Here is a 14,348-nt window from a genome sequence, read left to right on the forward strand (position 1 = left end):
AATTGCCAATTTCAGAAGTGCTCTGTTTGCTTATTAAGTAAAATTATATATATATATATATATATATATATATATATATATATATATATATATATATATATATATATATATATATATATATATATACATACATACATACTATATATATATATATATATATATATATATATATATATATATATATATATATATATATATATATATATATATATATATATATAAATCTATATATATAATATATTTTAGTGGTGGGCCGTTAACGGCGTTCGTTAATTTGATACTCTTATCGGATCAGCCGATATAAAAATTATCGCCGTTAATCTATTCTTAAAGTTGGGTTGGGAACTGGGTCAAAATGGGTAAGCAAACTATGATGACTTTCAACTTGATAGTTTAGCTCGGCTGTATTCCTAACCAAATTGCACAGTAGAGGCGAGAACGAGTTTTCAAACCTGGGAATTACAAAACGTACGTGTGTTTACATGGATGGAGCCACGAAGTCGCCAGGTTTGCTTCATGGAAAATTCATTTTTAGGAACGTAAAGTGTTACCGGAGCGGAGCTCGGAGCGGTCGTTTTCTGCATGGTCCTAGCGCTAGATTCGTCGCTATTTAAATATTTCTTTTAACTGTTAAAACTGCAGAGGACCAAAACCGGCTTTTGAAAAAGTCACCCCAAATTACGTCCGTGAGGTTCAATGTAATAAATGTTGGCTTACATTTCAAATATCATGTTTAGCTGAATAAACATGTTATCAATCCCTTTTAATGTACAGTATGTAGGCTTACAAATTCATGTTTAACTGAATAAACCGTTAAACACGAGTAGCCTACATTTTGAGCATGTTTTTTTTCTTCAAGTATCAAAGTAGAACTGCTTTCTCAAGCAGTCATTGATGCATTTTGGAAACAGGAGATGAGCCCCTGGTCTAATGCACCGTCTGTATTAATATAGATTAATCTAGATTAATTTCAAGATTTCAGTGAGATTAATCTAGATTTAAAAAATTTATCTATGCCCACCCCCATTATATATATATATATATATATATATATATATATATATATATATATATAATCTCCCGAAATCCACCCCCCCACAAAAAATGTCCTCGGATCTACACAATTCGCATAGATCACACTTTTCAACTTCAAAACGGACAATTTCGCCGAAAGGTGACAGATTTTCATGCCCGATAACATGCAAGAACAGCCATTGTTTTGGTTGAGACAGCAACTTCATGTATTCTGTTTATCTTTTCCATTCTTGCCTGATGAGTCTGTGAAATCTCTGAAGTTGAAACATTCGTCTTAGTCTTCTTGGCAGGCACAGCAACCTCTTCGCCTAATCATTCGTGAAATAATACACCATTAATAGACCACCCATGCTGAAGTAATAACCCCAACCAAGTGATCAGGGGATAAACGCTTTATTGCTAAATGTCTGTAAATATACCTTGAACCAGTAGTTCAGCAGTAGAGGTAGCACGTCCGCTGCTGTTGGTTGCATTGACGGAGTAGGTTCCAGAGTCTTCAGGGAAGGCCTCAGCTATCAACAAACTGTAAAGGTCTCCATCCTGAACAATCTGGAAGTCAGCGGAGCTCTGAATCTCAGCTCCCTCTCGGTAGAACTTTACCACAGGTGTAGGGATTCCCGTAACACGAACATCCAGTCTTACACTGCTTCCTTGTCTCACTGTCATGTTCTCAAGTCTTTGAATGAAAGACGGTGGCGCTGTTTCCGCTGTAAAGAAAACATTTTACATATTCACTAACTCTGATGATGTCAATAGTTGGAACATGCTGTTTTATGAACAGAGTCATTGAGTCACCTGTAACCAGGAGTTCAGCGGTGCTAGTGGCTTGTCCAGCACCATTGGTGGCTCTCACAGAAAATCTTCCGCTGTGTGCGACTGTCACGGCAGAGATCCTCAGAACAGCGCGGCCTTCGCTGAACGAGATCTGAGCGCCGGGCAGAGCGGCAGCAGTAAGAACCTGGCCATCACGAAACCAGCTCACCTCAGGAACTGGATTACCTGGAAGAGAGAGGGCCTCATGAGCAATAGTAGTTGGGACTGTAGCCACATCAAGAACCAAACTTCAGCAAACTAGACTAATTATACTTATACATACTGTCTGCATGTCTATAACTCACTGCCAGAAAATAGAACCCAATCCAGTTTAAACATTTATGTGCTGCTTAAAGGAATACAGTGCCAATCATACCACTATCTACTGTCATTAGTTGTTAACCTAAACAACTGAGGTATTCATAGGAAATTTACTAGACCCTTGTTTGTAAATACAATCTGTGTAAAACCAATTTATTCTGTTCATACAGGCACAATTAACAGTCTTGTGTGGAAAACTGCTTGAATGTGTATGATTTGGTTTCTTACCACTAACTTGAGCTTCGAACGTGGCAGCACTACCCTCAAGTGCCACCACGCTCTGAAGCGGCTGGGTAAACGTTGGCGCCTGCGTTGTCATGGTAACAGGCACCCTGAAACACACACAAAAAAACCAAGGAATAAATAACTGCACAACATTAATATTCCAAACACATTTATTTCACAAAGAGCAAACAACCCAGTAAAATGCTGTTCATATTTCTATGTATATTTAAGCTTTTGCTAGATTAAGAGGTATTATCCCACTAAACACCGGGAGTCTTCGCACCTCCCTCCTGCAGCTGGCTCTGAGCAGCCTGCAGTTTGAGGGATCAGTAGCAGCAAAGGGCCCGCGTGTCAAAATAAACACCCCACTGACAGCTTACAGACATGCAAGTACAACTGCATGCTGTGATCTCCTGCTTTGGAACAAATCACCTTCCCAGACGCAATAACAAAAGGCCTAATGAGCAACAAAGGCATTTATGAAACTGCAAAATAAATAAGTAAGTTATATTAATGCATTTTGAGAAACTAAAACAAAATAGCATTAAAGCACATGGCATTCACGTGGCCTAGGCTACATACATCAATCAGCTTTGTTTCAGGCACACTCTTTAAAATAGTACAGTGAATACTGAGGAAAAACGTGCCTGAGTAAATAGCATAGTATTTTACTGACAATCAGTAGAATATGAAAAATGTACACTCTAGTATTAAGTGTTAACCAGTTCAGTTATTATTGAAAGATGCATATGTATATTTGGTTAATTATTTTTTTTAAACAAAATTTGAATAAAGTTCTGATAATATTTATTAAATGGAATGTCAATTTTTAAGGAGTGAAATTATTTTATAATTATTATCATATAAAAAATATAATTTAAATAGCTTTTGGAAAATCACAACACATTTCTCCCAAAAAACCTTTTTTCAAATCTCGACATCCTTAAATATTGCATATACATTGTTAAGTAAAAATAATATACAAATGATTGCTAATTTGCATTGCTCCATATTAAGAAGTAATGGAATATGTCCACATGTTGGTCCACATTTAATAAGCCCCAGATTAAATGCAGGCTCCAAGAGCACATTAATCATACCTGGTTCAATATAGCCTACACATTTCTTTTGTTCCTCTTAAGCTCACTCAGCAGCTCATTCTTACTGTTATTTTCCTACACTGACTAATAAATCAAATGCAGTCACATCAATTTACTTCATGTATAAAATTAACAAAAAATATACTCTCAGTTGGGTAAAACTGTCTAAAAACACAATCTCCCATGTCTCTACGGTACACCTTATTATTAATACTTTTTTTTAATAACCTGGTGTGATGACTATAATTCAGAGTTCAGAGCACAACAAAAGAAAAGTTGAGCATTTCAGCAGCACATAATCCTCACCACTCTAAAATATTAATAAAAGAAAAAATAAGCTTCATACATCAAACAGGACCTCTATGAACTCAAAGAATGCAACATTACCGCGCTTCTTTTCATATACAGTATGTACACCACATAGATACTACAGGCCTCGTATGCTATCAGTCCCTCATAAATATCTGAATGCTCAAAACATCAACAAGTCATAATGAAGTAAATAAAAACCATTTAATGTAAAGTGAAAAAAACAACCAAGAACTGGTTAAAATCATAAGGAAAATGACTAGCCATAGGGTTTCAATTTTAGCCAAACACTTAATCTACTAACATCAATTATATTCTGGTTACCTTCACTACCACAAGATGTATCAGGCAAACTGAGAAATAAGCAACACACCAACACACAAGCTAATGTAAAGGCTTAAAACAGCAACAGTTTCAACTAAAACATACTAGTAGGTACCAGCAATTTGATTTATCTAATTATGTCAGACAATTTAAATTCTAATCAGTTTGAATTAAAATTGAGAGCATTTATCATAAACCACATGATAAAGATCAGAAGCTGAGGATAGGCCTAATATTGCCAGCATTACGGCCATCACACTATCAGAGGATTTCTCAAATCTTCATTAAAAACATAAAAAATTTTAAGAAATCATAAGTAAACTGTAAATTCAGATCTCACATATGAGGATTGATATGCCATACGACAGAAATGGCAATCTCCAAAAATAATCAGTCGCTTTACTTGATTGACAGTCACCATGTGGCACATAGCTGGAGGTGCAACTGATAGCCCTACTGCTGATTCCCTTAAAAAGACATTGTGGCCCAGCTGGGACAGCACTCTAATGCTATCACGGGCTATTCTTGGCTTTTCTGAAATCATTGCACCATATAGTAACCTTGAACGTTAAAAATAAATATTTTTTTGCAGACACTGTTTTTAAAACCAACTTTAAATGACTGCAGCATCCCATGAAGTCTCTGAAAATCATAAGCGAAACATTGCATTACAGTAAGACAGTGAAGGCAGATCTGTTTTGCCCTAGAAGGGTAACGATGATATCATGCATCATCCAAAATTAAATAAATAAAAAGGAAATTGTCTTTCCACAGGGTAGATGGCACTTACTTGTTTCACAGTGGTGCCTTAAACTGATGGGACTGCGCCCAGTAGGCTACTGCCTCAGCAACAATCCTCTTATCCAGTATGTTTCCAGAATATCCAAGGTGAGAACAGTTGAGCCTCAGTATGTCCCCAAAAAACAAAACTACACAGGATCTAGACCGTGTAGTTTTGCTTTTCCTTGCAATCCCTACACCCGAGGCAAGGCTGGGAATGCACCAACTGCTCAGAAGTGCTAAGTTGGTAGTTTTACTTTTTATACCTCTAGCCTAGCCTGCATCGCCACTCCTTAGACACTCCCCATTGGTCCCCATGCCCATGGAATCATGGGAGAATGATGCATTTTATGCAACCTTACACCTGTCACTCACTGGTTCCTCTTGTCAACTGAAGTTAATACATGTCTGATAGCAGCCATACTCGGGGTATTTACTACATTAGTTCTGTGGACTTGTGTTGTCGAATAGTCATGTTTATGCCCAGTTTGCACTGACCATGCTGTTTGGACAAGCTTTTATTGCAAGCATTAGCCTAACCTGTCAATGACCAAAAGAAGAGCGTGGCTGTCCCTGTCACTCAAAGACAAGGCAACGCCCCCTCCCCCCAACCCCTGCCCCCCTGAGGAAGAGACAACTGTAGACAACATAATGCTTACTAATCTTGCCTTGTTTTTAAAGATTTTACTAACAACTAAAGTTCCCAAGGCTTTCTTAACCTAAATACTTTGCATGCTTAGAATTTTCGAATTAAAACGACAATAAAGTCAACTGTCACCACGATGCAGCTAGGGGGAAGATTTTCACACCATCTGTTACTCAGTTGAGTAGATTATCTGACTGTTCAGTGTTCACTAATAACTCAGTTCGTTCCCACAGCTCACACAAAATTTCCCTTCCTGACGATAAATGATGATAAATTCTTACCAGTGGCGTTATTTGTGTTAACATTGTTAAAATGTGTAAGATAATTAATTATTGGCTGACATTTCTCTGTGTGTGTTTTATTAGCTTTTCCTACTGCACTACAAGGTCAGACATGATTTACATCTCAATCATTTTGTCTCACTGCAGGTTCCCTCCGCATCAGATGTATAATTAAGAATAAGATTTGTAGAGTCAGGGTTGCCAACTATCACGCATTGAGCGTGAGACACACGCATTTGACCGTCTTCACACGTTCTCACGCCACACTTCCGATTTCTCACGCCGAAAAAAAATTCGAAAAAAAAAAAGTTTATTTACCTCACTCCAAGTGATCTTGAAAGGTTGGCAATCCTGAGAGTAAATCCACTTATAGACGTGATTAACGGTTCCTTCCCCAGACTTTCATCTTTTCATTGTAAGTACACGTACAAACGTAATTTGCAGTCATATACAGTTTATATCCAACTAGCTTATTTCCTAGGTAGCTAGCAGCTAACTAAGTGCTGGCTACTCGAGTGTTTAATTTTACCCATCTAGTCAAAACAAAGGTTTGCTAAAACCTACATTTTTACACCTGCAATGTTTTGCTGCATGGAGATGTCTCCTTTTATCCCCTGAATGGATATTTACCTCTAAACAATGTGTCAGTCTGTTTTGGTTGTTTCCAGAATAGGCCTTAAATTAACCCTCCATGAACAATTTGGCGCCAACGCAAGAATTCAAGTAGATGTATGTGATCATAACCTGCTGAGGCCTGTGCTGGAGAAGAAATACATTAAACTTGAGTGGCCCAACCTTTGCCTAAAGGCAGTCATCCCTGCAACGTACCAAAGCATTTCCAAAAAGCAGAGGTTTGCAGGTGTGATAAGCCCTTCTTACCTCCAGTGTTATGTAAACGAGGTGTGTCTCAGGTGTGGGTGGTGGCTGCTTCAATACACACCTTTGGCTGCCTGCCACAAGAGACTGCAAGCTCTCTTGCAAGAAGTCACAAACATTGAATTATAGTGGCATATAAGTGGCATATTGATTATTCAAAATGGCACTGATTTTTTTTTTACCTTATTTTCAGTAGTTTTTGTCTTTTGAAAAACTGCCAATAGGTAAAGATATTTTACATAAATTTTTACAAAAAAACCCTCAGCTACTTAAAATAGAATAATAATCTTGAGCAATTTTAACTTATCAAGATGGTACTTTTTACAGTGTGTCTCTTCCAAAAACACAACAGCCATAACCGGCAAACAAAAATAGGACATTTAGGAAATCTTACCAGAAGAGATTTCAGAGTCACTACTCTCTTTTTTTTTGCCCCCCCATCTTTGGAGGACAACTTTATTTTTTATGTAAGAATCAAAAGAAAACAATTCTGTACAATACAGTACAATAGTGATAAAAATAATTTAGGTTAGGTGGACCATACAGAGAAAAGAGGAGGAGAGAAAAGAGGGTCAGTGTTCATGGTCAGCCACTGGTCAGTGTTCATCCACACCGTCCCCTCAGAAGCCCTCAATGTCTAAAATACAGTAAAAACTGAGGGACAGACATTGGTGAGGAGACGGGTGAGGCCATGACAGCAGGCCCACCTTGTCAACCTCTGGGTAACATGCCTGTGTGTGTGTGTTTGTATGTGTGGGGGTGGAGGTGGGGTGGGAATATGCAGGTCCAGAAGAAATGGTCCTCTGGAAGAGGTGCCTTCACTTCACACAATCACTGACTACAACAGCCTAAAATATGGTGTCCACCCACACACACATATACACCCTCACACACATATACACCCACACACATTCCTCCCATATATTCACCCTCACACACATACACCCACACACCTTCATCCCATATGTGCAACACACTCATATATGTACCCACACATACACCTACACACACACACATATATATATATATATATATATATATATATATATATATATATATATATATATATATATATATATATATATATATATATATATATATATATACAGTTGTGATCAAATTTATTCAACCCCCAATGCTGCGAAGGGTTTTATGGAATTCAGTGCACATTTGTAATTGTGTTCATAATGAAATCTTACAAGGACTTGTTGAGGAACTAAATGCAACTAAGATAGCATCAATTTTTTTTGTCATAAAGTATTAAATGGCCTTTTTGTGATTTCTTCATTGACACAATTATTCAACCCCTTTACGACTACCACTCCTAAGAACAGAGGTTCATTCCAGTGTTTTCCATCAGGTATTGAAAACATCTGTGGATGTCAATGAGCAGCAATCAAGCATGATAAGCACCAATTAGGCAGATTTAAAAGGACTGTGATACTCAGCTCCTTCTAGACATCTACTGGTGTGTTTCCAAGCATGGTGAAGGCAAGAGAATGGTCCCAGAAGACAAGAGAAGAGGTTATTGCTCTTCACAAGAATGGCAATGGATATAAAAAGATTGCGAAGTTGTTAAATATTCCAAGAGACACTATCGGAAGTATCATTCGCAAGTTCAAGTTAAAGGGCACAGTGGAAACGTTACCTGGTCGTGGCAGAAAGAAGATCCTGACCGCGACTGCTGTGCGCTACCTGAAGCGTAATGTGGAGAAAAATCCCCGTGTGACTGCTAAGGAACTGAAAAAAGACCTGTCAGATGTGGGCACTGAAGTTTCAGCTCAGACAATAAGGCGCGCACTGCATAACGAAGACCTCCATGCCAGAACGCCCAGACGCACCCCCTTGCTGACTCCAAAGAACAAGAAAAGTCGACTGCAGTATGCCAAAAGTCATGTGGACAAGCCACAAAGGTTTTGGAACAGGTTTTGGAAACTAAATTAGAACTGTTTGGGACAATGGACCAGCGCTATGTTTGGAGAAGGAAGAACCAGGCTTATGAACAAAAGAACACCTTGCCTACTGTGAAGCATGGCGGGGGGTCAATTATGCTTTGGGGCTGTTTTGCTTCTAATGGTACAGGAAAGCTTCAACGTGTGCAGGGTACCATGAATTCCCTTCAGTACCAGGAGATCTTGGAGGAAAATGTGATGGAGTCAGTCACAAACCTGCGGCTTGGGAGACGTTGGACCTTCCAACAGGACAATGATCCGAAGCACACATCCAAGTCCACTAGAGCATGGTTGAACATGAAAGGCTGGAACATTCTAGAGTGGCCATCGCAATCACCAGACTTAAATCCAATTGAGAACCTCTGGTGGGACCTAAAGAAGGCAGTTGCAGTGCGCAAGCCTAAGAATGTGACTGAACTGGAGGCTTTTGCCCATGAAGAATGGGCTAAGATACCCATAGGTCGCTGCAAGACACTTGTGTCAAGCTATGCTTCACGCTTGAAAGCTGTCATAACTGGAAAAGGATGTTGTACTAAGTACTAAAAAATAATGTCACTAGGGGGTTGAATAAAACTGATAATGATGTGAGCACAGTAAAGACATTTGTGGTTATTCCATCATAAATATTATGTTATGTTTGTCTAATTTATAAGTGCCTCTTTGATATAATTGTAAATAAGATGACTGAAATGATCAAAATCAATGTCAAACTGGCCAAAACACTTTATTTCAGTGGGGGTTGAATAAATTTGATCACAACTGTATATATATATATATATATATATATATATATATATATATATATATATATATATATACACCCACATACAATCTGAGTCAATGAATCCACATATTTCACAGCATCACCCACTCCCCGTCTACCTATAAGTGGCTGAATGTACATAACAAAAGGTGGCCTAATGGGATGCAAATGTCCCCAGAACTGCCCCCTGGTGGGGGCCAGGTAGAAAAAGTTTGGAATGAAAATGCTGGGAGTCCTAGTGTGAGTCTGAGTGGTCTTGATTAGCCTACAATCGCTATAATCAGCCATATAGTCACCATGACCTATACTGGATTACATAATAATATTACAAAAACAATGTTAAATTGGAGGAAGAGTTGAAATTTGATGATCAAAGTTACATTCTTTATCCTTCCTTTTTAAAGAGCCCTGCTGAAAACCGAGTTGAAAAACCTGTATGTCCGAAAACATCGTATTACATTAAGAGAGTGTAGAGAAGAGAAATAAATCTATTAATCCAATGTGGGAGTTATGGTGGTGCTACTAACTTGATAATGGATAAGGTAATGAGCACCTCTAAAGGACACAAATACGTATAAAATGGGATAACACCCTACCTTTGGTGTTATAATTTAATGGTGTTCAATAAAGGTTTTGTGTTTTCTCTACCACACTGGATGACAGATCTCTGCCTGTTATGTGTAACAGAATGACCTATTGGGCAATTTGTGAAGACTGAAATAAAACAGAGTAGTTCAATATGCGTCTCAACAGGAACTTCAAAGAGGTCTCTGATTTTTTTCTTTATTGACTGGCTACGTTACATTTTGTTGTGTGTGGTCATGGCTAGTACACGTACTGAATGTAGTGAACTGAATGTGAACTGAACTGGCTGCCTGGAGTAAATAGAGAGTGTGGACTGTTCATTAGTTGGGCTGCTAAACTAGGATGAGTTCTCTCTGGAGCTTCGTTCCTCCCAAGGTTCCTCCCTTCATTCCCAGGAAGTTTATCCTTAGCAATGTCACTGCTGGTTTCCTCATTTGGAACCTAGACCCAAACGTTTGTAATGCTGCTTTCTGATGACGTGTGTGGAAAAAATCACTATATGAACACATTTGAAATGACATAATAGGATTTTTTTTTTCTTTTTTCATAATGTTTTAATTTTCTGTTATTTAACTTTGATATCAGATTTTAAATATCAGATACTAATTCATGATGAACAGCTTTTGCGATATTATTTTCATGATTGTGAATATTGATATATATTGAGCTAATTGCTATAAGGAATTTGTGGGACTATTGACTTTATACCCTGATAAGAAGGTAAATTCTCAAAACAAGCAGGAAAAAAACAGAACCCTTGTGAGTTTCACTCACTGAATAAGAGCAGAACGTTACTGACTGTTTTTGCTTCTACACAGGGATGTGATGGAGGTTATTTTAGAATGTCCATACTGGAGACCTCAGACATGATTTACATGACAGCCATTTTAGTCTAACTCACCAGGCTCTTGCATTCGGGCAGAGTCTCTAGGACAACAGCTCATGTGTCACCCGAGGACAGCTGCACTCTTCTGAATCCAAGTTTGGGAATCACATAACTGTCACACTGGCTTTTTTTCCTGGGGAAAGGGATGGGGGATCACTCCAAGACCAACACAGTGCCAACAGTCAGATAATGCTGAGGCCATGGAAGAAGCATATTGGGAATGGATGTTTGTAAACAATGATCTGATAATTTGTTACCTCAAAGGTCCTGCTTTGGAGCTTCACATTATTTATCTTCTTTTGATAATTATACCAAGACAAAGTGGGAAAAATAATGTGTTCTTGTATTTGCTTACATGAGCTACCAAGCAAAAGAAATCAAAGACCCCAAATCATTAACAATAGCCAACACCGAAGAAAATTAGCAATTAGTAATGAAAAAAGTAATTATACAACCAACCACATAAGCAAAATCTGATTTGAATGCCACATGTGCTTCGATACCCTTAACAGTGTTATCATTCTTCTGATCCTCACATCAAAACAGCATGGCGTATCCCCTGAAAGGCACTAGCAATTGCACCTCCTTAGGTCAGCATCTTTACTCTTGTATGTTTGAATGCTATCTCCTGCAGCTGCAATGCTAACCATGTCTTAATCGAAAACATGATGACATTATGCCATTAAACATTATGACTATGTCTTCTTCTTCTTTCGGCTATTCCTGTTTAGGGGTCGCCACAGCGGATCAAACTCCTCCATCATTATGACTATGTAATAGCCAATAATAATTTAATTCAAGTGATGTGTAGTCAGAAATAAAACTAAGAGTTTCTATGATTGTATCCTTGGGACATCTTACTTTGAAAGTAAGTCCAGTCTTTTCTGCAAAGTGGGGCGGAAAGCTTTTACTTCAGCACCAACTTTATTAACCAGGTGGTTTTGAATTAGAACGCGCGTGAGAGTAGGAACTTTCAAATGCAGACAGCATCCCCTAGTGGTGGAATAAGAAAGTTCCCAGATACAATTTTATAGCAGCAATGATTGTGGTATCTGCATTTTTTCCCTACGTCTCCCAACCCTTCATGCACCCGACCTTATTTGAATTTGAATGTTTAAAAATAGTCACAACTGGTATGGGGTTGATGGTATTTATATTTACTAGATAATGCTGTAATGGTGAAATATGGGTTAAGATGATTGATTGCTCTTAGAACAATCTGCCTATATACCTGCCTATGTAATCTGCTTATAATTATAACTATATATATATTATATATATATATATATATATATATATATATATATATATATATATATATATATATATATATATATATATATATATATAGTGTGTGTGTGTGTGTGTTTTTTATGTCATAAGTTTTTCCTGGCCCATACTTTCTACTTCCTTAAGCCTTTGACAGTGTTGATTATAATATTCTGTAAGCAAAATGTAATTTGTGAATGTAATGTAGGTTACATTAGATGGTGTCATGTAATATTACAAATGTTACATAAAAATACTTTACATTAGTTTAAAGATATAAACGCATATTCTGTCATCATGCTACTGATTTAGTAAAAGACTACCACTGATTTAGCATAAGGCTACCACATATTTAGGTATAAGACTAGCACTGTTTTAGTGTAAGAGTTGCCTTGATTTGATGTAAGGCCTATCCCAAGAACACAGACACAAGAACTGTTTTAGTGCTGAAAACATGCTTTATTGAATCAATTATAATAATACTCAAGGAGGTTGCATTTTAAATTAATACTACAATTCTACATAAAATCAAACCAAAGTGAAGGGCACATAGTTGTTCTTTCAGCTGATTCGTTTGTTTTTTGTTCTTTGCACAGCAGATGATGTTACTGTGGTACACTTACTTGATATTTGCCCAACAACGGTAAAGGTGAGTTCTAAAGCTAAACAAACACACATTTCAACAAAGCAATCCTCCAAGAGGAGGCTCTGCTTCTGCAAGGAAGTACAAGATAGACCTTCCACATTGGCCAGGTGGTGTTACTTCTGAAGGTCTATTCAAGCAGTTCCTTGTCAGAAATAGAGCACATTAAACATTTTAGCTCAATAAGTGCAGGCCGCTCACACTTTGAGCCTGTCATTAAAATGGTGGTATGACATCGTCAGTCTGAACACAAGGCCCAGTTGTGCTGCTTACATGAGGGTAAGATGCAAACAGCACTCAGGGTCTTATGATCAAGTTATAAATTCATTTGAGTACAGCAATACTGCACGCACAGATGTACAGTGCATAACTTTGTCTCTCTGATTTAGTAGAACTTCAACAGGGAGCCTCTCTACCTGTCGAGGCAATCTTAGGACTTCAACTTATTGTTGAGGCACGGAGTTTAGTTTCAGGTTTAACAGGGTATTCGTTTCATTTGAAACTTTCTCCTGATAAACAGTTAGTTCCATTTGTTTCAGTTATATTGTCATAAATAACAATTCATACATTTCCCATAACCGTTAAATTCGGCTATATACATTATGTACATGTCACAGAAAAATGGATCAAAAATCCTAGTCATAATTATCCAATATGGCACATTTTATAACAACTTTAGACTTTAGTCTAGTTTGGCATAAATTAATGTCAAGTTTGGTATAAAAATAGTTCATATTTACAGGAACGGATATCCAGGTATTTATCAAGTAAATATTATCTTTTGTTCTTTCAATAAATAAAAAAGGCACTGAATAAGGCAAGGGAGTTGAAATGATAATTAGTTTTACAGTGATCGAATGCTGATGGTGACTGTTGCCATGTCAGATCCATGCTCATTGGAAAGTTTGAGAGTGTACAAGCCAGCATCGCTTTGTTTTACACCAGTGATGATGAGTGTGGTTAGATCCTCAGTTGTGTCAATGTGGAACCTCCCACTCTGATCAGCGGTCGGAAGCACCTTTCCACCACGGGACCACTCAATGTGAGGTGAAGGCTCTCCAGAAAAGGCACATGCTACTGTCAAAACCTTTCCAGTTTCAATACTGATGTCTTCGGGGAGGGCTTCAATTCTCGGACCGGAACCTTTAAAGCAGAATTCCATTAACAAGATACGTAATTCATAATGCAAAGGGGTATTAATATTTTGAATACTAAAACTGTGATTACCTCCAGGAGGAACCAGACTCACCTTGACCGCTCTGCAAACTAGCTCTGACTGCGGATTCCTCGGCATGTGAATGACTGGACATTACACTGCTTGAGCTCATGGCATACACCGATTCAGAGGTCATGGAGGACATGCTGGACATGGACATTGTTTCAAACTTCATTTCAGCCATCGAGGAACTGCTGAATAATGACTCTTGCATAGTACTTTCCATATGAATGGATTTTGAAGAGAAGCCTTCTTGCATGCTGCTGACTGCAGCACTCTCCCTCATAAGCAATTCAGCTCCCTCATAGGTCTTAGATCCTGTAA

General features: G+C 37.9%; 2 protein-coding genes across 2 annotated transcripts in view; both read right to left on the reverse strand.

Annotated features, from left to right (window-relative positions):
- The window catches only part of ttn.1 (titin, tandem duplicate 1), a 142,949-nt gene extending 137,851 nt beyond the window's left edge, over positions 1-5,098 (reverse strand). Inside the window, exons 1-5 of the mRNA XM_077002317.1 lie at positions 4,918-5,098; positions 2,398-2,501; positions 1,831-2,034; positions 1,455-1,742; positions 1,270-1,343 (exon numbers count right to left, since the gene is read on the reverse strand). Of these exons, the coding sequence (XP_076858432.1) occupies positions 1,270-1,343; positions 1,455-1,742; positions 1,831-2,034; positions 2,398-2,488 (657 nt within the window). The 5' untranslated portion in view covers positions 2,489-2,501; positions 4,918-5,098. The remainder of the gene's footprint in view (positions 1-1,269; positions 1,344-1,454; positions 1,743-1,830; positions 2,035-2,397; positions 2,502-4,917) is intronic.
- A 7,505-nt stretch (positions 5,099-12,603) lies between these two features.
- Positions 12,604-14,348, reverse strand: part of ttn.2 (titin, tandem duplicate 2) — a 165,167-nt gene continuing 163,422 nt past the window's right edge. Inside the window, exons 219-220 of the mRNA XM_077002312.1 lie at positions 14,058-14,342; positions 12,604-13,951 (exon numbers count right to left, since the gene is read on the reverse strand). Coding sequence (XP_076858427.1) covers positions 13,653-13,951; positions 14,058-14,342 — 584 coding nt within the window. The 3' untranslated portion in view covers positions 12,604-13,652. The remainder of the gene's footprint in view (positions 13,952-14,057; positions 14,343-14,348) is intronic.

Source organism: Brachyhypopomus gauderio, chromosome 4 (genome assembly GCF_052324685.1).
Source record: "Brachyhypopomus gauderio isolate BG-103 chromosome 4, BGAUD_0.2, whole genome shotgun sequence".
In the NCBI taxonomy this organism is placed as follows: Eukaryota; Metazoa; Chordata; class Actinopteri; order Gymnotiformes; family Hypopomidae; genus Brachyhypopomus; species Brachyhypopomus gauderio.